The 27,646-nt window shown below is 43.2% G+C and overlaps 2 protein-coding genes across 7 annotated transcripts in view; one reads left to right on the forward strand and one right to left on the reverse strand.

Annotated features, from left to right (window-relative positions):
• Positions 1-3,610: 3,610 nt before the first annotated feature.
• Positions 3,611-24,055, reverse strand: LRRC42 (leucine rich repeat containing 42). Of its 2 annotated transcripts, none has more exons than XM_080802542.1 (8): positions 23,865-24,055; positions 18,282-18,768; positions 12,386-12,517; positions 11,086-11,204; positions 9,799-9,887; positions 9,516-9,629; positions 5,719-5,803; positions 3,611-4,109 (listed from the first exon to the last, which is right to left on the reverse strand). In XM_080802542.1, exons 2-8 carry the CDS (start codon positions 18,752-18,754, stop codon positions 3,835-3,837), a joined length of 1,287 nt encoding a protein of 428 aa, XP_080658668.1. In that variant the 5' UTR covers positions 18,755-18,768; positions 23,865-24,055; the 3' UTR covers positions 3,611-3,834. The 2 variants fall into 2 exon arrangements, with proteins under 2 accessions (XP_080658668.1, XP_080658669.1); XM_080802543.1 differs by having other exon boundaries at positions 9,542-9,629; positions 23,865-24,002.
• An 83-nt stretch (positions 24,056-24,138) lies between these two features.
• IFT25 (intraflagellar transport 25) overlaps positions 24,139-27,646 on the forward strand; it is a 33,718-nt gene continuing 30,210 nt past the window's right edge. The window contains exons 1-3 of one of the 5 annotated variants that reach the window (XM_080801368.1): positions 24,664-24,750; positions 24,962-25,071; positions 25,753-25,836. The gene's annotated coding sequence lies outside the window, so the exon portion shown is untranslated. Of the gene's footprint in view, positions 24,209-24,663; positions 24,751-24,961; positions 25,072-25,752; positions 25,837-27,646 lie in introns of those variants that run through there. The other 4 variants (XM_080801372.1, XM_080801370.1, XM_080801369.1 and 1 more) reach the window with 4 other exon arrangements.

The raw sequence follows: 27,646 nt of genomic DNA on the forward strand, positions 1-27,646 counted from the left end.
ACACCAACTTCAACAACATGACCTATCAGCTCCCCCTCCAAAAGAGCCCCCAAATCCAGCTCTTCCCATCGTCACTTTTACTGCTCATGTTGTGGCTGTCATCATCTCTCACCCAGACTTCTGTCATTGTTCCCATGGGACTCCCTGCTCCCCTGGTGTCCCTGCTGTGATCCAGGCTTCACCTCTGGGGCCCACCAAGCAGCAAGGGTTAGTTATTCAAAATATAAATCAGGGGCACTTGCATGGCTCAGTCGGTCAAGTGTCCGACTCTTGGGTTTTGGCTCAGGTCATGATCTGAGGGCCACGAGATCAAGCCCTAGGTGGAGCCCCCACATCTGGCTCCACAGTCAGCTGGGAGCCTGCTTGAGTTTCTCTCTGCCTCTCCTTTTGCCCCTCCCCACTGCACATGCACTCTCTCTCTCTCTCAAATAAATACATCTTTTATCTATATCATGTATAATATATGTATCTCAGATGACATGTGTTTTAGGCTTCATTGGTGGCTTCCTGTTACACTGCAATAAAAATTCAAATTCCGGGGCGCCTGGGTGGCTCAGTTGGTTGGGCCTCTGCCTTTGGCTCAGGTCATGATCCCAGGGTCCTGGGATTGAGCCCCACATCAGGCTCTCTGCTCAGCAGGGAGCCTGCTTCCCTCTCTCTCTCTGTCTGCCTCTCTGCCTACTTGTGATCTCTCCCTCTCTGTCAAGTAAATAAATAAAATCTTAAAAAAAAATTTCAAATTCCACGACCCTCAAGGCCTGTCTTACTCACTTACTCCTTACTCACCGGGCACTAGTCATCTGGCCTTTATTCTTTTTCTTCTTCTGTCCTCGGAACGTGCCAGTCAGCATGCACCACCAGAGACTTCTGCACTTGTTCTTTTTTACCAAGACCCCCTTCACCCAGACCTTTGCATGATTAGCTCCTCATACTGCTCAGCTCAACTGTCACTTCCTGAGAGGCCTCTCATAATCCCATAAGTTAAAGTCTAAACTAACCCTCCCCATGACCCTCCACTTTCTTTAAAGTACTGATCTCCACCTGGACTTAGCTTATTAATGTACTGTCCTTTCGGTCTCCTCGCTCTTTTTGAATGTAAGCTCCTTGAAAGCAAGCACTGTCTCTTGTCTTGTTCCCTACCCCAGCACCAGGCACATGTTAAATGCTCAACAGATACCTTTCCAAGTGAATAAACGAGTGCTCAGCACTTTACAAATAGGAGTGAGAAGAAAAGGTGGCCTCGTGTCAGATTTTTATATACTTCCAATCAACTAAAAAATTTTGATTCAGCAAATACAATTGGAGCACAGGAATACTCATCCCCGCACCCCCGCACCATGCCCTGAGATACTGGGGCAGGGGTCCAAGGACCATACTTTTGAAAATACTTACTCATTCTTACAAGCACCAGTAGGTAGATGGCTTAGTGTTAAAGTGGTAAATTGAAGCTTAGCGGAATTAACTCACTTGTCTAAAGTTCATGAAGAATAAGCAAGTGAATTCGAAGAAGAAACAAAAAATTCTAATTTAAAAATAGCTGATTCTTGCAGTTGAGCTAAACACACACGCAAATTACCCCATCTATTTTATGCTAGTCATAAATTCTTTGCCTTGATCCTTTGTTTCAATCATTTAAACAGAACCTAGACTTTCATAACTCCGTGTGAATGACTACAACGAACTCTTGAGATCGAACAAGAAATAATCTGTTTAAAGGCATCATCAGTAGAGGAAAACAAGAACCTTGAAAGAAAAAAAGGATGAAAGAAAGTGAAATGTCCACTTCAAAAGTACACTGTGTTTATGAAAGCAAAGGTAATCAGAAGTGGCTTTGAAGATTTGCCCTCCAAAACGATGAGAGCAGAGAGCTGTTTGAAGAGCGATTTCAGACACCCCTCTCTGACAGTGTCGCCCTACGGCAACAATGGGGGTGGGAGGACTGGGCCGACCATCAAATTAGACTCCAGTTGGACCAATGACATATGCTAAGTTTGACAAGGAAGGCTGTGTATTTGCACTTGGAATTTGGCAAGGTGTGTTAATGTCCACCCAAATGACATTTCAAAACTCTACTTCTACAAAAAAAGCAATCTGCACCTAATCTGCTTTTTTCGTTTCACGAATTTTAGAATCAGAACTTTTCATATGATCCGGGGCAACAGGCCTTTACGGACAGAGCAGCTTGCCTAGCAAACAAAACATGTATCAGACTCGAGATCCGCCCCTTTATTACAATCCTGGTTGAACCATAGAGCATTTCCAAAATGTCAAACCTGTCACATTGATGTATGTTACGCCAATGCGTTAATTCCTCAAGGCATCCACTGCTTTCCTTGTACTCGCCAGTTAAGTCTTGCTTTAAGCTCACCGTGAGGATGGAGGATGGTCCGCAGTGGCACTGTCCAGTAGGAATATAATGCATATCATAAATGTAAGACATGTAAACTTTGTACTAGTCATATCAGACACAAAAACAGGGGAAATGCATATTTTAACCCCCAAATTACCATTCTAACATGCAATCAATACTTAAAAAATGGCAGATTTTTTTTTGTTCATACTTGTTTGTGCTTTGATAGGATACCCAGTGTGTATTCTATGGCACATCTCAACTTGGACTAGCCCAGTTCAAGTGCTCGACGGCCACATGCCACTAGTCGCTCCTGTATGGGATACGGAAGATCTTGAGCCTTGCTATTCGAAGTGGTCCACATTTTAGAAGCACTAGTATCTTCTGGAAACTTGTTAGACATGTTGACTCTTGAGCCCTACTCCAGATCTGCTGACCGGAATCTGCATCTTAACATGATCCCCAAGTAATCTGCATGCACGACAGAGCTTAAGCACTGGTCTCAGGCAAGTTATTGGTCTCCGGTTCCTCTTCTGTCAGACAGAGGTGATAATCCTGACTTGGCAGGACTGTGTGAAGATTCTTGGTGGTTTACTTCATGGACTTAATAGTTGGGATTTTAATAAACGGTAGCTGTTACTTAAGAAGGCAATTTAAGATGTAAGAGTGGGCTTTAGGACAGAATAGAGTATGAACTCTGGTTCTATCACTTATGAGCTCTGTGACCTTCATTAACTCCCTTAATGTGAGGCTGAGTTTTCTTTTCTTTCTTTCCTTTTTAAAAAAGATTTATTTATTTGAGAGAGAGAGAAAGAACACAAGGGGAGGGAGGAGCAGAGGGAGAGGGAGAGAGAATCCTCAAGCAGTCAGCCTACTGAGCATGGAGCGTAGAGTCTTACACGGGGCTTGATCTCACAACCCTGAGATTATGACCTGAGCTGAAATCAAGAGTCGGACACTTAACTGACTGAGCCACCCAGGTGCTCCTTGAGGCTGAGTTTTCTGAACTCTAAAGTGGGGCTAAAACCTATCTTCCATTGCTGTTGTGAGGATAGGGTGTGGCACAAAGGAGATATTCAATGATGGTAGCCATACACTGATGCGCATGTGTGCGCGCGCACACACACACACACCCCTTCTTAGCTGGGCCACCTTATAGTAACAAATCATGCTAAGCTGCCTTGTTAATTCACATGCCTTCTCTTCCAAACCAGAGTGTTATTTCCTGTGGCTCCAGTCTATATTTCACAAGCAGAACTTAAGGACAGCAAAAACGTTTATTTGAAAAAATTACTATGTATTGAAAATATACATTAGAAATTATTACATACTTCCATAGCATTCCCCTCCCCCACCACAAAAGTAGAAATATCCGCTTGCTATGCTAATGCCATAGGTAAAGTCAAACAAAAAGGAAAACACCATCAGCCCCCTTTCCTCATACATTAGAGTCAGGGGGAAAGAGGTCAACTCCTATCTACCAATCAGTAGGAATTTAGCAAGTCCCAGTCTTCCACAGCTAGACACACGTATTTCTGCTTTGAAGACTGTGAAGAGTTGCTCTGGTCCTTCTCTGGCTCTTCAAAAGCTCTCTTCTTGCTCTTCTTTGACTCCTGGCTCGAGACAGCTTCCCGCTTTAACAATGGTGCATGGCAGTCTGGGGCTTTCTCTTTATAGAACTGGAGTTTCTCAGAAGAGTTCACGGGGGTGTCTGCCAGGGGACACTTCATGGGGGCTTCTGTTCGAGCCCGCTTGCCATCTGCAAGAGTGACAGAAGGGAGGGGCAATGAGTTGACCACGCTGGGATGCGAAGGCCTGCCCGAGTCCAGAAAGATGATCCAAGGAAGATGACAAACAGGGAGAGGACTGGATTCATTTTATTGTCTTCTGAAGGCCCTATCGAGTGACCCTGGCCTACGCACTAGTGTAGGCTGGAGGCACACACTCAGACAGGAGGACGACAGATCTGGATTCAAATCCCAGGTCTGCCGTCTCCTGGAGAAGTCACCTTGGGCAAGTAACTGCTCTGAGATTCACTCTTCTCAACTTTATAAGGTTATAAAACTGATTTCATAAGCGTGATGTGAAGATAAATGATATAACACATGAAGTGCTCAGCACACAATAAAGGCTCAGAAAATCTTACCAATTATTATTCAAAATACGGACTTTGTCTTCTAGACAAGAGCCACATTTGGGGCACAACCCTAACAAATGATACCAATTTATTCTATAGTTTTTGGTAGGCCCTGAATTCTTATTTTGTTACCTTTACTTTTCCTTCATTTTGATTTTATTGCTTGACTCCTTTCAAAAAGTTTTAGTAAAATATACGTAAATTTACCACTTTAATGATTTTTAAGTGTATAGCTCTGTGGCACTGTGTACATTCGCACTATTGTGCAAACATCACCATCTTTCTCCGAACTTTCACTTAGTGCAAAATGGAAACACTGTACTTGCTAAAGGGTTAAGTCCCTTTCCCCTCCCCCCAGCCCCTGATACCCACCACTCTATTTTCTGTCTTTACAAATTTCACTATTTTAGGAACAACTTATAATAAGAATCACAAAATGTGTTTCTCTTTGGTTTATATTTCACTTAGCATAATTTCTTCAAATTTCATCCACGTTATAATACTATGTCAAAATTTCCTTCTCTTTTTTTTTAAAGATTTATTTGAGAAAGAGAGGGAGAGAGAGAGTGAGGAAGAGCGAGCATGAGTGGGGGAGGGGCAGAGGGAGAGAGAGAAGCAGGCTCCCTGCTGAGCAGGGACGTTGACATGGGGCTAGATCCCAGGATCCCAGGATCATGACCTCAGCCAAAGGCAGAAGCTCAACCAACAGAGCCCCCTAGATGCCCCAAAATTTCCTTCCTTCTTAAGAGTGAATATTCTACTATACGGAAATATGACATGTTGTTTACCCATCCATATTTTTTTTTAATTTTTTAAGGATTTTATTTTTAACTAACCTCTACACCCAATACAGGACTCAAACTCACAACCCCGAGATCAAGAGTGGCAGGCTCCACTGACTGAGCCAGCGCCCCTATCCATCTTTTGATGGACACCTGGGATGCTTCCATCTTTTGGCTAGACTTAATTCCTTTTTTAATGTTCTGTACTCGATCTACTTTCGTGCTGCCACATAGATGGGATATACAGACATTTAACTATGTTCCTGGTGGTGGTGCTCAAGGCCAAGTGGGAACTGACACCGTAGCATGGTGAGAGAATACAAGTCCTGATGATCTGTTTAAGTCCATACTATCATAATTACTTTGCCCACTGGGTGAAAACGGGCTGACTGCTTTAAGGGTGCAAATAACCTAACAGCAAAAATTCCAAAGAAAAGGGAATTTCTCACAGAAGTGCTGAGCTGCTGTTCGAGGCTCCCCGGTTTCTCGTGGCTTCACAGCTTCTGAAGTCACACGTTCCCATTGCAGAACAATCTAAAACATATTTGGAAAGATTTGAATCTGAACAATATCTTAAGCTTTTAACCTCTAGCTTTCCTTGTTCCCCCAGCTCCCTTCCATAAACACAAATCCTTGTCGTAATCTCACTTCAGATGACAGGTGGTGGTAAGAGTAACTAAGTCAAGACCGGATTTTCTGTTTTAATGCAAGAGTTGATCAGAACAATCACGCTGGACATATGGATCTGTAGGACTCGGGAAAAATCTATCAAGCTGATTCCCTATTTTCATCTCCATTGCAAGCCAGAAAAAAGTGTATAGCCTTAAATTAAATAATTTTCACACATTCCTAGACTCACTTTCATGCCTTAAAATATATCAAATATAATTCAAACTCTTGTATGTGTGTAAAATGCCCACGTTTCCATATTCTCATGACATTCCATGCTAGGTTTCCATTTTCCAAAACTGTTACAAATCTATTTTCACGGTAAACTACTACAAATTCTTTAGGAAATTTGGCCGAGTATAAACTATGCATAAATAAAGTGATCATTTCACATAAACCACAAGTAGCAACGACTTTTAACTTACTATTTCTCGTCATAGTATGCAATAAAATGATCATAAAGAAAGCCAAAGAAAACACTTCAGGACACAGGGACAGGACAACACAGAATGTAAGAATACAGTTCCAAGCTTAGCACCACTGTCTACTAGCCAGGGTATCCTTGGCAAGTGATTTAATATTTTAGGCTCAATATTTTCATCTGTAAAATAGTATTAACAATAGGACACAGCCCCCTGGGGCTGCTGCGAGGACTAAACGAGGGGGTTAGCAGAGGCTGGCACACAGAAAGCACCCAGTAAACACTAGGTGCCATCCCTTCTAAAATACTTCCCTGACTGTGGGGAACAGGTCGAATCTTAGAGAACGCCAGCATAAACCAAACCTGGTGACTCAGCAGGCAATACGGGAAACAGTCCTTCCACTGACAGAAACAGAAATGTCGATAGGAAGAGCTGCTTGGGGAGAGGGACGAGGAAAATAAGCTTGGTTCTGGATACACTGAGTCTGGGATTCCCAGTAGAGACTTATGGACAGTATTTAGGAACAGGTTCGATGTGTCAGAGAGGGTAAAATCTTCCCGCAGGGACAGCTAAGGCTGTAAGAACAGTTAAGATCACCAGGAGCATGAGAGAAGATGGAGGAGGAGAGGGGAATCAGCAGGAGCCGGAGGGAGAAGTGAGAGGGGAGTGAGGAGAAAGGCCAGGAAAGGGAAGCGTAAGGCAGTTGTGTTCATACCAGCAGTGCAGAAAAGCCCAGGAGAGATGGAGAATGAGATCACACGCCACCTGTGAGAAAACACCTGCCGAAGAGCAGTGGAGGCCAGACCTAGGTTACAAGGGATTAAGAACCAGGTGGGCGGTGAGGAAGTGGGCAAGATCCTAGAAACCACTTCACAGCTGCACTGGGGGGATGAAGAACACATTAGAAAAAGGGTAAGTCACATTTATACACAGAAAGCAAGTAGCCAACAGAGTGTGAGACTGAAGACTGATGGGCGGGGCAGTAGGGGGAGACCCCTACTGGAGACTGGAACCCACAAACATGCAAAGGCTCATCCCTGGAACCAGTGGCACACCTGCCCTTCGGACAGGAGGGAGGTAGGGTATGGTTGAAGAAATGGAGACATTCTGAGACAGAGACAGGAAAGTAAGGGGACTGCTGTTAGTTGGCCCTAATTTCCTGTGTCACCTGCAGAGAGCAGGGCAGGAGGAGACTGGAGTCAGCCTGAAACATTTCAACAAGGGATTAGCAAGAAACGGGGAAAACGCTGCGGCCACGCTCCAGGGGCCCGAGCAGGGTGTATGATCAGAAGCTGTGTGTGGGAAGGAGCCTCATCATCTTACAGGCACACCTCGGACCTTGGCTTAAGCAGATACTGCATGTTCTACACATGGAAGGTTTGTGGCGACCCTGTGTGAAGCGAGTCTATCAGTATCATTTTCTCAATAGCAGCTGTTCGTTGCATGTCTCTGTGTCCGATTTTGGTAATGCTCATACCACTTCAGATTTTTTCATTATTATTACATGTTTTATAGTCATTAGTGATAACTCACTGAAAGCTCAGGGGATGGCTAACACTTTTTAGCCATTAATTAAATTAATTAAAATATTTTTAATTAATGTGAGTACCTTATTTTTTTAGACATGGTATTATACACTTAACAGACTAGAGGATACACAAATACTTTATGTGCACTGGGAAACCAAAAAACTCACTTGACTTGCTTTATTGCAATATCTGTATTTCTTAAAAAGATTTATGTGAGAGAAAGAGAAAAAGAGAGGGTGTGGTGGGGAGGGGCAGAGGGAGGAGGAGAGAATTTCAAGCACTGATTCCCTCCTGAGCTCCAAGTCCAATGTAGGGCTCAATTACAAGACCCTGAGATCATAACCTGAGCCCAAATCAAGAGCTGGTCACTTAACCGACTGAGCCACCCATGCGCCCAGCAATGTTTGCTTTAATACGATATTCGCTTCATTGAGGTGGTCTGGAACCAGACCCACAGTATCTCCACGGTACACCTGTACATTCAGGCCAGGTTAAATACCAGCTAGGTATTTTACTTCATCCTTACTAAGCTCTATAAGAGAGGTCCTGGATTCTGCATTTTCTAGATGAAGAAGCAGTAACTCCAAGTTACTTTAAGTGATACAGCTATTGGGTTTACTAGTCAGGATCCCAAACCCACGTCTCCTAAACTCCATAGCCTATACTCATTCTACTATGCCCCCGCTATCGAACTTCATCAAGCCTTCGTATGCCCGCCCCATACCTGCCCGAACTCCACTGCATACATGCAGGATTCATCTCATGCTACAAACTGTCATAATGATTTCAGTATGCATCGTGTGGACAAACATCACAGTGCTCCTGAAATCCTGACTCCCCCGTTCTTGATTACTTATATGGAGGTGATGCTACAATTAGGCACTCAGATCGGTTCACCATCACACATTAGAGTGGGACCAAGGAGGAACCCAAAACAAAACAGTTTGCTGGGTCTTCTAGAAACATTAAAGTGTCTGAAGAAGAAAGGCACCAGCCCCAGGCAAGCCGCCATCTATTGGTGCCCCAAGACTTGGTTACCCTCTGACTTCCTCCTTAGGTCTCTACTTTACTAAGTTGAGGAACACCACCAAGAAGACATGGGAGAATCAAAGGAAAGTCAGCCAAGAAGTTGAAAATGGGAGGGTTCGCTCAGTGAGAGGACACACACACACACATTTCCTCACTAAAGCTCTAAGAGATAAGAAATTTGCCCAAACTAAGGAGGAGAGTCAGATTTGAACTGTTCTCAGTGTGCCTTATTCTCTTTCCAGCATCTACACGCTACTAAGAGAATGTGTCCTTCTGCCGCTGGACATACTGTTTTTTTGCAAAGCGAGCCAAAATTCACTTATTTTCTGAGTCGTTTATAAGACAGAATTTTCTCCTAGGGTGAATAAGGATGAGGCCCGAACTAGTGATCAGAGCATGAGGTCTAAGGACCGGCATCTGACACCCTGCCTTCCGTAGCTGGGTCAGGTAAGGGCCATCAGTGCCTATGATTTGATGTGAGGATGATAATTCAGCCAGACTACGCAGAAGATTAATGTTTGTTCAAAGTGTTGACTAAAGCAGTTGGTGACTTAAAACGAGAAGCCATATGCCTGTGAGAGAGAAAAACTGCAGTACCTGGTCAGCCCAGCCCTCTGTCTTACAGTTACTGTGATCAAATTCCTTCAAAGGCACTTTGGAGTGGACAAGGCCTATGTGGGTCTGGAGCTTGTGTTTGACAGCTTTGATGTCCTACGAGGGAAAGAACAAGAATGCACACACATCTGGTCAATTCTTGCTTGCTTTCAGTAGGAAATAAACACCATCACAAATACCAGTCCTTTCTAAGCACCAATTAGCAGGAACAAAAAATATCTAATTGTGAATCTGGAGAAATAAGAGAAGGGAACAAATGTCTTACCTTGAGCCCTGTCCCAGAAATATCTAAGCAGTTTAGTTTTCTAAAAGAGAAGAGGTATCCAATTCCCGCATCTGTGATCTCAGGGTTACCTAGATATCAAAAACATAGGCTGTATAACAGTATTCAGTAGAGCTCAGAAAAAAGGCCAAACAATGATAAAATACAAAGTATTGGGTGAGCAAACTTTTCAGAGCTAACTACTATTAGGATCTTACCTTCATCCTGTGTGTAATGTGGAACAGCCACGCTAGATGACCCTTAAGATCCTTTATATAAAGCTCTAACTTTCTAGGAGGTGGGGATTAGCAGAAAAATAAACCATGAAGTTATTCCAAAGGGTTTAATTTGGAGCCTTATGAAAACAGCATACATAAACATGTATTAAAATGGTTTATCGGACTTTGCCCATGGCTATTTCACCTCCAAAGTAAAAATAGTTTTAAAAAATTTTCAAAGGCATTTAGACACAGAGACTATTACTACCCTCACTAACCTACACTATTTCAGAAATTTTTCTTACATATTACCTTCTCAAATCAGAGAGTCCTATAGTTAGCATTGAGTCCTCAAAGCCATGAAGACAATGCCTGGCACATTCCAGATGCTCAAAAAGTGTTTGCTGAATAAATATACTTTCCTGGGAGGGAGGTTGGACATTCACTACTATCTTCATTTTACAGAAGTTGAGGCTCGGAGAGGTTAAATAACTTGCTCAAAGGTACAGAGTTGTTAAAAAAAAGTAGCAGAGCAAGGAGTGTTCTCTGACCTTAAACCCCTGTTCCTTTCCTTCTTCTGACACCACACCATCCCACCGTATACTGAATGGATGCTCAATTAAATTGTAAATGATCTCTATTGACTTTCTACCACTGAAGTCAACATCTGGTTAATCCTGAGTACGTTATCACAACTGTGAATTTATCCAGATTTTCATCGAGCAAGTATTGATTAAAAGACCCAGCTGACAGACACTATAAATCAGCAACTCAGGGAGTAAAGGTGAGCCAAACGTCCTTTATATACGCCATGACTAGGATAAAAGGCTGCCCTGTCTGCACACCGTGAGTGGCCCAAATGAATGTGGCAAGGCTTGGCAGCATACCGGGAAAGGTGTGTGGTCAGGAGTCAAGAGCATCTGGCTTTACTCCTGCTCTGCCACTAGCTGGCTGTGACACCTAGGAAAGTCACCGCCCTCCATCTTACCACCTCTGAAATGACAGGGAAGAACTAGGTGATTTCTAAGGCATTCTTCCAACATTAAGAACTATAATGTCTAATGAAACTTACAAGATAAGTCTAATAATGTTAGATTTTCAAGGCCTCTTTTCATCACTCGAACTGGTGCTGTCATTTTCCGCACGCCGGCATCAGATAAACAATTATCCTTCAGGTGGAGTTGAGTTACACTAGGGAAACAAAGTCCGTAATTAAATCACTTAGAGTTTGAGAAAGTCTATGTGCAAGAACAGGCTTTCGTAAACTTCATTTAAAAATAAAAAGACCTTCTACATCCTGTTTTATTCACACCCAACGCATATAGCAAAGTTATAAACCCTTTGGTGCTGTTTACTAACTGCAGGTTAACTTAGGGATCAAAGTGTCATGTAGTACTAATCTCAGATGGCAGAGGGCACTAAGGGTATATGGTCAAATGAGGTAAACAGGGACTTCATTAAGGGGATAAATATACCTTGTTTTATACAAAAGCTGCATTCACGACAAATCCTATGCGAAAACCAGAAACATTCTAAATATGTCAGGAAAGTCTACTGAGTAATTCCTATGAGAATTCTTTTTGCAAAGCAAACAATCCTCTAATTTGACTAGCTTTATAAATCCAGATTTTCAGATTGGTTTTTTGGTACACCCATAGCCCAACCCATCCAGCTAACCTGAAATTAGTGTATTAATTTGCTCCACTGTCCCACACAGAAGACATCTGAAAGACATCTGAAACTTTACTAAACCTCACACAAAAATACCTTTGTATGGGGCAGTGTGTAGGTGTTGCTGTCTGAGCCAGGCCCCAGGAAGCTGTTTAGACTCGAGTTTGTCATGCTGTTATGCTTCCGGCTGTTTATGAAACCACAGAAGAATCTGTCTGGCCTCCTGTCTGCTGTCCAGACTGAGCAACTGGAGATCAGCTGGACTATTTGTGAATGGTACTGGGTGATTTCTTTAAACTATGGTTCTTGAAAAGAATTAGGCACTCTTTAATAGTTTACTTTTGAAATAATCCATAGTTCATTGAAAAGAATGCTTGTAGACAATTGTATAATATCTCTTGTTAGAATAAACTAGGACTGGACAGACCAAGGGCAAAATCATTTTCACCCCATGTAGTTTCGTTTATTACATGCTGAAATAAAGATTATTTAGAAAACGAACCAACTGACTTACCTTCCTAAGAACTGTTCAATCTATATTGCTTGTGCCCAGTAGAGGAGATTGAAAATATTTTAGGAAAGAAAATAAGTAGCAAATAAACACAGGATTGGAAAGTAATCAGCATTCTTCAAGATGATCCCACGGATCATCCTTTAAAAAAAACAAAACAATTCATCTACAATGGGTGGCAGGTTAATACCTAGACAGTGCCTCATTGGTGAGATGTTCTAGAAGTTCATGCTCATCTCCAAGCTTGCAACAGGAAAGATCCAGGCAGGTCAGCTCCCGGAAAGACTTAATTTCCTCAAGCTTTTCTGAAATCACCAGGTATCTGTGGGGCATGGAGAGCAATCAATAGCTTTTCTTTTCCTTCTTTTAAAACATTACCATTGTGGCTCTGTGATATAGTCAACATTCCACCAGGACAAGGAACTATGAAATAAGCAGACTTCACCCATTTCTATATGGGCACAGGCTGAATTTTTTCATTAGTGAATACCTTGAGTCTTCTTCCATGATGGTGGAGGGAAAACTTTTAAATAAAAATACACACGCAAAGGCAAGACACAAGAGAAAATACATCTGCTTTGTCAGAAGACAGACCTTGGTGTTGGGACCTAATGGGAGAATTTCCAAACTTTGGGATTCTCAAAAATTTAATCATTCATTCTTTTGAAGTTCCTTTTTTTAAAGATTTATTTGAGTGAGCAGAAGAAAGAGACAGCATGTGTGTACGGGGGAGGGGGCATGAGGAGAGGGAGAAGCAGAGCTCCTGCTGAGTGGGGGGCCTGATGTGGGGCTCCATCCCAGGACTCTGGGATCAAGACCTGAACCAAAAGCAGATGCTTAACTGACTGAGCCACCCAGGCACCCCCTGAGGTTGCCTTTTATCTTATGCTCGGTATCTACTGGTTTAAAAACTGGAATAGCGCCTGAACTCTGGGTTCTAGTCTCTGCACATCCCCAAGAATATACCAAGAAAGACTTGGCAGATCGTGTTTTATCGTTTCTATTCAAACACATGTTTCAGTAGCTGCCCTCTCCACTGGGCCTGTTAACTTTTCTCTGAAGGTATGTGCAGTATGACAGAATATAAGAACTCCATCTCATCTAGACGGTTAAGACAAACATGTGAGCACAAACAATTTAATTACACTGGAGCACCTTGGCAAACTGTTATCAGGAAGCATCAGGGAGGCCTCTGGAGAGGAAAAGGAGATCAAAAGGGCATTCCACGGGCCAGGCCGGGGCCTCCGCCCTGCTTTCTAGTTGTTCATCTATTTCAGATGATGTCAGTGAGAAAAAAATGAAAAGGGATTAGATGTGACAGGAAATAGGAGAGGATCTGAAGAGAAAGGAAAACTGACTTGTGGTAGGAGCGTGCCTTTCTCATCGACTTTCCTCACAGGTGTCTAGAAGTTTCCAGAGCAAAATGGTATGCTAGGATCTGTGGAGTTAACACTTAAAAGTGTTCACTTCTCTCTTCTGTTAGTAGGATCCTAATTACCAAAAACGAGATGGAATAATGTGAGAGCAAGAGGGAAGTGAGACTCTTTTCTTCCTATCTCCAATCAAAATAAGATATACTGAAGCTGATCGCTGGCCTGACTGCTAGGTACAGATGGCATGGGGCACTGATACCCTCTCTAAGCTGCCTGGTGACAGAGCTCAGCTGGGTACACAATTGAGCCTTATTTACTCAGACGTATTTTAATTGCACTGTAAATAAAGCTGCTGTTTTCCATCTACCAATCACAGGGTTGAAGTGGGTTAATGGGGATTTGGGGGATTACTGGCAATCAGAGGAAGGAAAACACACCACCTTTGATCAATTAACCAAAAGATTTTTAGTAATTCTGAAACAAGGGTTATCTGCAAAGGACATAACAATGTATAATGTGATTAACAAACTACAAAAATCAAGGCTGAGAAACCAACATGCAAAGCCACAGACACTACTAGATGCTTATCTAGGACATGATCAAAGCTCTCGGGTCTTGCTCAATGCTGTTCTTCCAATTTATCCCTTAACCAGTTCAGAATAGTGTAATAGAGAAGCAACAGAAAGAACACAGACATATTTTAGTGTCAGATGCACCTAAGTCTGGATTGTAACAACCCTAATTAATTGTGTGACTGTGAAAAGTTACTCAACCTCTCTGATCCTCAATTTCTCTAGCTGAAAATGGGGCAAATGATTACTTCTTTTAAGGATTACTAAGAAAACTATAAACAATATTCCAGAAGTATAGGCATCTTATATTTCATTTCATGGTAGTTACTATAATCACTTTATTACATAGGGTGGTATTTTAAGGGAAACATACTTGTCTCCCAGTACCACTGGTCAGACTAAAAATCACTGGGCTTTCAACACAGGAAGGAAAGTTTTTATAGGGTCAGAACGCAGTTGCAAAGATATTACCTTCTCTTTCTGACAAGCAGCTTTGTGACGTACCCTTACACAGTAAGTGCCCAAACCTCCCCAATTATCTTATTTTCAATAATTTTCTCACTCTCCTTCCCCTTTGAACTGAACCCTTTCATGCTGGTAAAACCTTTGCTGGTACAGCATCAGCCTTGGATTATAAAAGCAAATCCAAATCTCCTGTCCTCTTCCTACTTCCCTCTGGGAATTCAAAAGAAGAGAGAAGTTTGGGATCATAGTGGAAATCTTTTTTTTTTTTTTTTTAAAGATTTTATTTTTAAGTAATCTCTACACTCAGGGTGGGGCTCGAACTCAAGACTCCAAGATCAAAACAAAACAAAACAAAACAAAAACAAAACAAAACAAAAAGACTCCAAGATCAAGAGTCCCATGCTCTTCTGACTGAGCCAGCCAGGCGCCCCCACAATTGAAAATCTTAATCTTGTATCTGAACAAGGCAACAAAGTTTAGAATTGCTGCAATAAAATATGAATCAAAAGATCACAATCACATTAAAAATGTTTCTTCTATCTTTCCGGTTATAAAATACAAGTTCCTTATAGAAAAAATTAAGAACATGTGAAAAGTTATAAAGAAAATTAAACTGCAATCCCACTATCTAGATTGCATTTTGAAAGATTTCTCTTTTTCTTTCTATATATACAACACATATAAAAATTCCTGATTTTTAAAAAATTGGATCATATAGTACATGCAATTTAATCCTTTTAAATGTGTCATATATGAACATTTCACACCATTTTAAATGATCTTTGAGTACTATCTCAACAGCTATATAATATTTCACCATATGAATGTACCATAATTGGCTTAAATTCAATTCTTATTGTTAAATATTCAGCTTTCAGGTTTTCACCACTACAGTGATGTAATGAACACCCTTATATGAAAGTATTTGTTCCCATGTCTGTGTATTACATTAAAAATTAGGATTCCCAGTAAATGGAATTAATGGGTCAATCAAATGGTATGGATATTTTTAAGGCTCTTGATATATGTAGTAGCTTAGCTGCTTTCCAGAAATGTCACTAATTTATATGCTTGTCAAACATGAATGAAAGTGCTATTCTCCTTCAGTCTGACTACTGGAGTGGTACACAGACATCACAAATGAATAAAAAGCATTTTCACTATCAGGAGAAATACTTAAGCTAGAATGGTACATGGGGGAAAACAGAATACAAGTTGTACATAGAGTATATTCCCAAATTATAAAGATATATATTTGAAAATGATTATCATGAATAGTAGGATTATGAATTTCTTAAAATTACAGTTGTATATATTTCCCAATATGTACTGCCTTTATAATTTTAAAACATCTGTCATAATTCTAGTTTTCATGGTTCTGTTTTTTCTACAATGAGCATAAATAACTTGAAACAATACATGAAAGAGTAAAATGTTATTTTAAATATATGTGTTATATATTTAAATATTGCTTAGCTTTTTCATTTAGGCAACGTAATTCTTTTTTCTACTGGCTGCAGCATAGAGATGGAGCTTTCAGAAGGTGCCGGCTCAGCTCCCAAGTCCCCAGCTCTGCTCCTGTCTGCATGTGTTTATGCCTTGTCTTTTTAAAGTATAATATTTGGACTAAGCTGAAACCATTATTTCTGAGCCAATTAAATAAATATTGCTTCTTTTTTGTTTTTCTAAAGATTTTTTTGAGAGAGAGAATGAGAAAGAGAGGAGTTGAGGGAGGGTCAGAGGGCGAGGGAGAAGCAGACTCACCACTGAACCCGGAGCCCCAGGGGCCAATACCAGGACCTTGAAACCAGGACCTGAGCCAAAGGCAGATGGTTAACGAACTGAGTCACAAAGGTGCCCCTCTTTTCTGCTTTTTAAACCACATGAGTTTAGCTTATGCTTTCTGGTATGACTTTCTCCTCTTACATGCTATTTTTTTAGCCTTGTTTTAATGGTCCTCTTGATGGTACATCTTAATAGTAAGCTACCTTTCACACTTTCTAATCACAAAAAAGGTTCACACAATGGCATACTACAGTTATTTTTAAAATCTACGGGTACTGACAGCAAACAATCTTTAAAATATATCAAGAAAGCAAGGTGCGTAACAGTGTAAGCAATGTGCGGCCACTTGTGTAACAAAGGGGAGAGCTATAGGTGAATGTATATATGTACAGGATATCTCTGAAATGACATAAAAGTAATCGTGAACAGTAGCTGCCTCTGGAGAAATAGGAGATAAAATGGGAGAGGTTATGTTTCACTTTGTACCTTTTTGTGTTTAAATTATTTTCCATGGCAGTTTCTATTTTTAAATTTTCCACATTTTTTAAAGTTTTTTTTTTTCCTCTTTTTTAATTGGTTCCATGCCTAGAGTAGAGCCCAACATGGGGCCTGAACTCACAACCCTGAGATTAAGAACGGAGGTGAGATTAAGAGTTGGAGGCTTAATCTACTCAGCCACACGGGCACCTCTAAAGTTTTGTTGTTGTTTTTTTTTAATTAGTAGATGCTTTAAAAGTCATTTTATGGTGGAATAAAAACTTTATTTATTTTTTAAGTGGAGCCCAAAGTGGGGCTTGAACTCATGAGCCCAAGATCAAGACCTGAGCTGCAGACAAGAATCTAGGATGCTCAACCAACTAAACCACCCAGGTGCCATAGAAACTTTAAATACATCAATAAGAGTACATAAGCAAAGGCAAGTCAGAAGAGAAAACATCTTCTCTGTCAGAAAATAGACCTTGGTGTTCGGACCTGTCAAAATGTGTCATGGGGAAGCCTCACTAAAATGGGAGTCGTGAGGTTTCTGCTGGTGGAGCATTCAGGCCCTAGACCCACGAGGAAGAGCCCGACTTGACCTTACACGGACCTGACCTTTCACGTGACTACTACTCTACTACTCCCAGCCAAAGGAAGAAATACTTTCCTCATCCTGCCTAGCAATAGCATCATCAATGAAAAGCCTCCACCCTTCAAACTCCTAGTTTACTCCAAAGGACTTTTAGTTTATAACAACCCTCCCAGCTTCCTTCTTTCCTCCTTAAAAAAGTATGTCTCTCCTTTGTTTCCTCAGATTTGCCTATGGTTTTGCCATAGCTTGACTGTCGCAGATTGCAATTCTCTTTTATTCCTGAATAAACCCAGGTAAAATAATTGGCAGTTTCTATTTCTAAAGTGAACAGACCTCATTTGAAAATTTCCAAACTTTAGGATACTTGAAATTTTAATAACTCTTTTAAAGTTACCTTTTATCTAATGCTCAATATCTAGAAGTTTGAAAATTGGAACAGGGCCCAGAACTCTAGTTACTAATCTTCCCATCCCTAGGGGCATACCAAGATACTTGGCAGATGATACCCTGTCATTTCTATTTTCTCATACTAGAAAAGTTGGTAGAAGAGGGTTTTTTTTGTTTTTTGTTTTTTTACTGAAAGGAGGAGTGGTGGCCATAAGGCAGTGGCAAAATGGTTTCAAAATAAACCTGTTTTCTGGTAGGGGGGGTAGGTAGGGAGAAAGACAGTGATTTTTCTCAAAATAGCCTGCCACTTTGTATTTGGGAGTTTTAAATTGAAGTGTTATTTGATGGGGGAAGCCCCCACGCCCATGAAGCCCCAGAACTAGACAGAATTAATACACCCTATAAAATATTCACTATCCTAATCAGAATACCCACCTGTTTCGCAAACATAGGGAGCAAAGTACCAGACTTCCATAGGCCTCTGTGAATTTCTGTAAAGCCCTCAGCCCCGCACCTGGCTCTGTGAATTTCTGTCTGGCTTCTGCAGCAGAGAACAGCTTTTCAGCAATCTGCTCAGGAAAGCCAATAAGGGAATCAATGTGATCAACATTGTCGGAGATAAAGCCCAGGACGAGGCTGAAGAGAGATTTGGCAGAGTACCGAAGATTCCCCTCTCGGGTATATGTGAAGATGAAATGATCAGTCTTCTCTTTCTGTGCAGTATCATCTTCTCTGTTCATGCAAAGCTCCACAGAGAAGCCTTTGGGAAACAGTCTGAAAGGCCTTGGCTTCTGCAGGCTACTCCTGACACCATCCAAGGCCAGATTGACCATGTGCAGCTGACCATTTTCTCGTACATAGATGGGTCCTGGGTCCAGGTGGTTTTCTGAGTTGAGGTAGTAAGACATTTCCTTGGTTGCAACTGTAAGAGCAAGGCACAGAGGAAGCAAATCCAATTAACACGCCATCTGTACACGTAACTTCATTGTGCCGTGCCCAGAGCTTTATGAGCCTAGCAGGAAGGCCCTTTGGTTGGTTTGGGGAAATAAAGCTTCCCAGCTGCCTGTGAACTCTGATACCTACAGGCTGCTTCTACTCCCTCTACCTGAAATCCTGAAATGCTGACTCCTACTTTTCCCCTTTTCTTTGTATCTGGTGCATTCCCACTCATCCTTCAAAAGGCAGCTCAAATCTCATTCCTAAAATTCACCCTGGGGAAGTTACAGAAGCACACAGAGTCATCTACAAGGAAAGTCATGGCAGCACAGTTGATAATCACAAAACAACTGGAAACAACCTAAATGACCAACAATAGGGGTGTTATTAAGTAAGTTATGATACATCCATACCATGGAATGTTAGGCTATTCAAATCATAAAATTTTTATTGTTTTGCAAGTTACAAACAGTACATATAGAATTTACTACTTCTGTTTCTAAAAACATTAACTATGCACAGGAACGAAGACCAGAAACTAGTAACTTCCTTGCTACCCTGGCACCTTCCACGTCTTTGTTGTCTGTGTTCTGCTACTGATTTATTCCTGGGCCTGTGTTCCACCGACTTGAGTTCCTTGAGGAGAGGGACCATGTTTCATTCATCCAGACTCCCTAACTTAGCTTTGGCATATAACAGACCCTGAGAGGTTATCTGTGGAATTAAAGTTTACTCATTTGCTAAGCCTTGCATGGACCACCAGCAACAGGGTTTTTTGGATCTACAAAGAAAGACCTCCATCACAAGAGCTAACCAAAATAAAAGTATTCTACCCCTTGGAAACATCATATCTCTTAAGGCTCTATTTAGGACACTTCTGACATAAGGCAAAACACCAAAAACAGTGGGCATTTATGCAATCCTATGGGTGACATTTTGTGCTCAAGCATTAACTGGAATAAATTTTTGTTTTCCTGAGAAACCGTGAGATCTCAAAAGTACAGGAAAAATTCCTACATTAAAAAGAAATATTTGATTATCATTTCCACAACAATTTAAAGGGAGATGAGAGCTAAAATTCTATATATGTCAAATAGCTGCCATTATCTTTAAAAGACTCTGACTTTTAGAGTGAACTAACCCAGCTTCTGCATCAATGCAGGGCTGGGCTATAGCTCTGATGCCACGTAAAAGTGTCAGCAAACAATCAAGTCAGTGATCAAAAACGCTGAGTCTTTGGAGATCAAACAGTGATCCTGTTTGTGGGCATCAGTACCATCCCTGTTTCTCCTGAGGATAATTATGTGGGTAAAAGCACATCAGAAAGAAGGGCTCTGCCTAGTCTGACAGCCTCACCCTTTCCTGCTCAGCTTTTCTCATCCTCTCTTCCGCCATGCCATACCACCCAAGTAAGTTGGCTGTGCTCTCTTGTCCCACTGGTCTTTGCCCATTCTGCTCCCTTTGGTTGGAACATCCTTCTCAGCTTTCCTGACCTAGCTAATCCTTATTCATCATTAAAACTCAGCTCAACCATCATCTCTCTCCCGGGAAATCTTCACTAACCCCTGCACCAGTGTGTGCCTGTCTGGTTTTCCCAGGGCACCCATGTCTCCTCTCTATATAGCACTTAGCCCTGTGTCCTACGTTCACTTGCTAATGTTCCCAGAGCTGTGAGCTCTTGGAAGGTAAGGCACTTATTTGACTTGATTCATCTCTTTTTCCCAGGCCCAACACAGTGCCTAGTACTGAGTAAGCCCTCAACAGGTAAGTGCTGAACTGAATGAGACCTCGAAGGGACAGACACAGTGCTCAGAGCTGCTGGGCCTGCTGATTCTGTTGCTAGGAGCCAGCTCCTCTTCCAGGCAACAGCTGCAGGCTCCTCCCCCACTCGCCAGACCCTTCTGCAGGTGGTAGGAGCACAGCAAATGATGGCAGGATACTGCTACTGGCACTACCAGGGGAAAAAAAACTAAAACCCAGACAAAAAACTCCTGTCATGGTGCCAGCTCTCATAACCCATACTCTTGCCAGTATTCAGGGCCTGCTGCTAAGGAGATGCCTCACTTATTCTAAGCTCTTCTTCCAGCAGAGGAAAGCATCTGGCCCCTGCAACTTCACATACTTTAATCTTGATGAGGAGATAAAGCAGATACCCTCAGTCTTTATCCCTGGATTTGTACATTTGGAGTCCTACTCTACCTGTGGATCAGAAATCAGTCACCAGGCATGGCCCTAAAAGGCAGTAACTTGACTGTAATAATGGAAAGGCAAATTCTATGGGGAGAACATATTCTAATGGATTGGCACATCATAAGCTCCCTGACAATGGAACAGGGTCTGCCCATCCATATTACTCCTAACCCTCACCCCAACAGTGTGTTCCCCAAACTTTTGAGTCAAACGGGCAACTGGATAAATGACCACTTCAGGTGTAAATCAGAAAAATTTGATTCCATCCAGCAGAGGGCACAAGCAGCCAGGGACCAGAGCAAGGACACTAACCCAGGCTGCCCCAAATCCTGGCAGCTTCTCTTTGCAGGGATCACTTTCAAAAAAGGCCTAGTTCTGGTTATTTTTTACTTCTAAATTACTCACAAAATGCTGACTGTCTTTCTAAATGATGAAAAGAGAAAAAATCCAGTATTTCCTGAAGAGTAAAATCCACAGTCTCTGTCCAGAAGCCCCAAGGCTCCTCTGGCTCTTCAATGAATGTACTTGAGGTACTAATAACCTTGGTTCAGGGAATCCTGGTAACCTTTGATTTCTACTACTAAATTCCTACATCTTGCATTCGCTCAATAAGAAGCTTCCTGAGAGTTTGTGAGATACTATAAAATGAGCTAAGAATTAAATGAATGTTTTGTTTTTTTTTTTTTGAATTAAATGAATGTTTAAGTCTTGCAAGGTTAAGAACCATAAAAGCAAGAGAATTACACATACAGCTTCTATATTTGGCTTTGCTTATGCCTAGCTGTTGTACATGGTGGTCTATTATAAATGGGCCCTCAGGCGACAAGGCCTGTTCTACACCATGGCAAAAATCCCCTAAAAACTGGAAAATTAAAATAATTAGTATCTGCAAGAATGTCCAGTTTAGATCTGCACTAACTATATTTTAAAGCACGTCATTTCGTCAAATGAATAAAGTGTAACTTTACTACATTAAGAACTCAGTACTCTGTAGCCTCTGAAATAAAATAACTGATAACTAAACATGACAACTTTCTAGATCTTGAAGCCAGTTTACCAAGCAAGAAGCAGGACCCTGCCAATCAAGTGGACTGGAGGGAGGGAATCAGAGACAGAGGCCACAGATCAAAATTGTGAGCTGAGTCTATGGCTCTCTAATGTGAGGGAAAAAAGAAAGCACCTAACTTTAGCAGGCAAAATAACAATCCCCTAAAAATAAATCATAGTAATGACAATGATGATGACAATAATACTAGGTGTGATAGCTAGCATTTATTAAGTACCTACCAGTTGCCAAGCATTGTGCTAGGTACTCAAGTGATCTCACATAACCCTCAACAATCCTATGAGGTCAGGATTGCCATTTAACAGGTTAACAAGGCTCAGAGAAGTGAAGTAACTTAAGGAACAGAACTAGTAAGTGACAGAGCCAGAATTCAATCTCAAGCCTGTATTACTCCAAAGCTCAGACTCTTTCCACTGCATGATGCTGTCTCTCAAGAATAAAAATATGACATCAGCCTTAAGGATTAAAAAAAGATGTTAAAAATTAATCTCACCCACCTGTTTGATCCCTCTGGTGTTCACTGGCTTAAGCTGGGGGTGAGGGGCAGGGAGGAGATAAAAAAACCAGTGGCCATCTGAGGAAAGAGCTGGTGGGAACAGAGCCAGGACAGAGCTACACTGAGGCCTCCCTTCCTCCCTCTGCCAGGGCAGAAATTACCCACATCCACACACCAGGAAAACATCTGTCAAGCCATGGCCTTCATCCCAAGGCTTCAGACACCCTTGGTTTATTTGAAAATGCAGTACTCTTGAGAAAATTCCTACACAAAAACTTGAACAGAAACAAGTTCTAAACCACCAATAACCAACCACCAATAACCAACTAACAATCTTGCCTTGGTTGTTCTGTGTCACCACCATTATTCAATTTTCCACCCCTCATTATTTTTTCCCTACAGAGTGCACTTTCCTACCTGCCTTCTCACCCAAACCCTTTCCTCCCCCAAAGCTCCAGAGGGCCACACCATACCCAGCTCCCTACTTCCCTCCAGAAGCACACCAATCTCTCCTACATCCTGACACTCTTACAGTTCTTCTACCTGCCAACTCCAGAATTTTTAACATAAAACCCAATCTCTATACCCCAAATCCTAACTCCCCTCTCTTCACCCAGTCCCAGCATCCCTATCCCCACCTCAAACACCTCAGGCCCCTCCAATCCTATCCTACAATGCCCTTCTGAAATGAGGTTCCTGGTCCCAAACACCCAATCCCACCTTCACCTGCCTCTCCTTCCTTCCCTACACGGTTCCACCCCCAGGCATTCTTCCTCTGTCCTTCAAGTATTCTTCCCTTCCTCCCAGTCTCTGGGATTCCCTCTCCTAGGACTCCAATCTCCCCATCCCTTTTCTTGTCTTCTGCCTATAACCTTCAAAATCCCCTTCCTTCACGCCTCACGAAGCCCAACCTCACAACCCACAGCCCCAACTTTTCTTCCCTACCCCCAAGACCCCACTCCTTCTATTCCGATCCTGGATCCTTTCCTTCTTACACTTTTCAAATCCCACTCCGTCTTCCCCTTCCCCAGTACTGCAATTTCCATCCCTCCCTCAATTCCCACGCATGCCCCTCCCCGAGCCCGCCCAAACTAACCCTGCTCCCTTCTTCCACCTTACCCCCAATTACCCTACGAGGCACCCCGACCCCACCCTTGAACCCATCTCCCACATCCCTTTATCCTCATCCTCACATCTCACCCAGACCACACCCCAACCCCGTCCTTCCCGGTCTTCCCCTCCCCCACTCCGCCCCTCCTTCACACCCCGCCCCCGCCCCCACTCGCAGCCCCAGGCTGCGTGAGCGGCCCAGCCCGCGGCCGCCACCTACCTGTGCCCCTGCCCGGGGCTGCGAGCGGCAGCTTCTCGGTGGCGGCTCCCTCCTCCCGCCGCGCGCCTGATGGGGGAAGCGGCTCGACGCCGCGGGCACAAAGCTACGGAGGGTGGGACCGAGAGAGGTTGGGAGGAGGGAGGGGGCTGGGGGCGACCTGGCGCCGTGGGACCGCGGGGCTGGCGAGGGGCGGGGAAGGGGGCGGGGGAAAGACTGGGCTGGGGAGATGCGCGTGCGCGGGACCCGGCATGAGGGGCGGGGCCGGGATGGGAGCGGGGCCGGGCCGGAGGCGGGGCCGGGCCCTGAGAGAAGACCTGAGGGTCGAGGGCGCGGATCCGGGAGAGGTGGGCACTGCGCGTGCGTGCTCGCGCGGGGGTGGGTCCCCTGGTTTCTGCAAGCCCCTGGAATCGATCTGAGGTGGGGGAGGGTAGACGGTGCTGGCTCAGGCATTTGCTTGGGGAAAGGCCTTAAGCTGAGACTACGCACTACTACCCACCAAGTAAAGGAGAGCATAGGGATGGGGCTTGCGGGAGAGGTGGGGCAAATAACCGCGAGTCGAGAGGTGCGAGCGTTCTGGAGGCGGGGCTGAAGGCCGGGCCGGGCTGCGCAGGGCGGGACCTGTGGGCGGGGAGGAGCGAAGAGCCGGGAGTCGGGATAGGTCCGCGCCCCGGGGGCTGGGCTGAGGGCCGGGATGGGCTGCGCGGGGCGGGGTCGGCGGGTGGGGTGGAGCGAAAAGCTTGAGCGGAGAGGTGCGCGCTCCCGGGGACTCCTAGGAGGCCGGGAGTGGGGGGCGGAGCTAGGGGCAGGGGCGCGCTTTGCCGGGAGGAGCGGAAGGGAGATTCGGATTCCGGACAGTCCGCGCGCTTGGAGCTAACGGGAGGCGAAGGCGAGCGGGGTGGCGGGGCTGGCGGGCGGCGAGGCGGCGTGGCCGGTTGGGCCTGCGCTGGGATAGGTGGGAGCCTGGCTGGACCGGACCGACGGAGCGGGGAGCTGGTGGAGAGGGTTGTGAGGAGGCGGACGGCGGGAGGGCGCTGAGTGGCGGCTCGAGAGGGACCAGGGAAGGGTGAACTCTGACGCAGATCTGTTCTCTCCCTCAGTCCTAGAGACATCAGTGCCAGTCCACGAACTTTTTTGAGCCCCGAAATAATGGTTTCATTCCTAAAAGGGAAAAACAATTGCAGATTGGAATTAAAAAGTCTACCGAACTGTAACCTTTCAACTGCTACGTAACCCATATATAATGATTTATAGTTAATGTAGGATGTAGGTTCATTTAATGTATTTTATGTAATTTGGGGTGGGGCGTCCAGTAGCCTGAGTGCTTAGGACCCTCGGAGGTGTTGAAATGAATGGCTTTGGTCACTGACACCACCTCCTCGCCTCTGTCCCAAACCCATCTCGGTCCAAAGCCATTCATTTCACAATATATGTAGTGATATACCAAGCTGTAGGCCCGGGCCCCGGGAGACAGAGGGTGGCCGTTTTCTAATTTACATAAAAGCTCCCAATCAGTCATGTGGAGAGTACCAAGTCAGGGATAAAGTGAACTGTGGACTTGACCCCTTCAGGTTTTCAGAAAGGACCAGGAAGGGCATGTGACCTGGAGATGAAAGGGTAGCTCAGTGGCTCTGGGACAGGGATGTCCAGGGTCAGGGATGTCCAGGGTCAGGGACCTTGAAAAATGACAAGGAGGGCACCCCAGAGTGCACCCCCTTTAGTAATCTAGGCCCTGAGGGAATATGTGTGTACTTATTTACAGTTAAGTTATCCCAAGTTGGGGGGGTTGGTTAGAGTGTAGCACAAGCCTGCACCTTGGAGTTGTGGAAGCAGCATTCTCTGTGGGTTTCTCTGGGGCTGGTTTGCCTCTTTCTCCTTAACCGTAACCAAGGAACCTTAAAGAGAACTCAACTTCTGCCATTAAATAATGAGCACCCAACACTGGAAATAGGAAGGATACTGATGGATATAGGAGGTATGGAATGGGTTTTGTGTTAAAGTACATGTTGACTTCCCTCAGACAATTTAGATGCTAAGAATGGGAGGCACAGAAAGAACAGAACATTAAGAGAGTATATTCTTTTTCTTATTCTTACACTCGACATTAGTGCTAGGTATTTTCCCCTAAAATATAACTTACTGAAAGCAAGTTCTCTCCCTAAGTCTCCAACCCCCACACTTGCACCCCCAAATATATTACCATAGGGTTTTTCCACCTCTGTATTCACATTTTGGGCTAAATAATTATTTGTTGTGGGGGCCTGTTTTGTGCATGGGGGTATTTAGAAGCCTCCAGAAATGCCCACTAAATGCCAATAGCATCACACACCTCCCCTCCAAGTTGTAACAAACAAACTGTGTTTCAAAATTGTCAAATTTTCTTCTGGGGCAAAATCACCCCCAGTTCTCTTGAAAACCACAGGATAGAGCCCATTGTCTTCACCTTGGCTTCTAAGATTCTTCATTATCTGTTCTCAATCTGTCTTTCCTAGAACTTGATCCAGTCTAAAAGAACCAATGCAGGGATCCTTTCTTTAGTTTCCTCCATAAATTATCATGTACTTTTCTTGGATACTTTCAAGGATGGAAGAGACTTAGAATTTTTACTTTGCCAGTAGGTTCTTTTATCTTTGATGTCTTCCTGCTCAAAGTTTGTTGAGTTCAGTTCTCCCACTTGGAGTTGTAAAAGAAAAATTCTAGTCCTTTTTCTATTTTCAACATTTGTGATATTAATTACATTTCTCTCTGATCTCTTTCGAAATATTTCTGCCAATTCTTTCAACTTTCTCCATGTGATAACTTACAGATCATCATGAACTTTTTGTTTTCCTCTGACAATATTAAACCTGACAATGTCCTACTTAATATAAACTACCCAGAACTGATGTAGTATCTAGATATAGATCACACTATTAGCACATAGCATTATAATATTATATGTTTGTCCATCTTCCTTGACTTTGATCTTGAAGGCAAGAACCAAGTTTTAGTCACCATTATAATCTTAGGTTGTAATCATCTTTGCATAACTAACAAGCACAGTGCCTGGTCCTTAGTTGGTATCTAAAAAAACTTTTTTAAATATTTTATGGTTTTTTTCTTAAAAGATTTTATTTATTTATTTGACAGAGAGGTAGAGATTACAAGTAAGCAGAGAGGCAGATGGAGGGAGAAGGGGAAGCAGGCTCCCTGCTGAGCAAGGAGCCCGATGTGGGGCCTGATCCCAGGACCCTGAGACCATGACCCGAGCCAAAGGCAGAGGCTTAACCCACTGAGCCACCCAGGCGCCCCAAAGATTTTATGTATTTATTTGAGAGGGAGAGAGAGCACAAGCAGGGGGAGCAGCAGAGGGAAAGGGAGAAGCATACTCCCCGCTGAGCATGGGGCTTGATCCCAGGGCCCTGAGATCATGACCTGAGACGTAGGCAGATGCTTAACTGACTGAGCCACCCAAGTGCCCCGGTATCTAAAAATTCTGATGCATGTAGTTCCTCCTTAACTCTGTTAATATAATCTAAGATTGTATTCTTTTACTTTTGGGGGCAAATACAGTACACTCTTGCCTTATAGTGTGATTTTGTAATGAACAAAACCTTTATGTTTTACACATCTAGATCAAAGGTCAGCTTTTTTACTTTTTCTGTAAAAGGCTGGATAATAAATATTTTAGACTTTATGAGCTTTATAGTCTCTATCAAAGCTCCTGTGTCACTATAACACAAAAGTAGCTATCAACAATGTATAAATGGATGACCATGGCAATAAAAACTGTTAAAAACTGTTAT

Source organism: Martes martes (genome assembly GCF_963455335.1).
Source record: "Martes martes genome assembly, chromosome: 4".
NCBI lineage: Eukaryota > Metazoa > Chordata > Mammalia > Carnivora > Mustelidae > Martes > Martes martes.

Coding starts and splice junctions, on each gene's coding strand:
- LRRC42 (XM_080802542.1), bottom strand. CDS start 18,754: ATGTCTTACTACCTCAACTCAGAAAACCACCTGGACCCAGGACCCATC. Junction 11,205..12,385: donor ACCAATGAGGCACTGTCTAG/GTATTAACCTGC, acceptor TTGTTTCCCTAG/TGTAACTCAACTCCACCTGA. Junction 4,110..5,718: donor AACAGCAGCTCAGCACTTCT/GTGAGAAATTCC, acceptor TCACTCTTGCAG/ATGGCAAGCGGGCTCGAACA.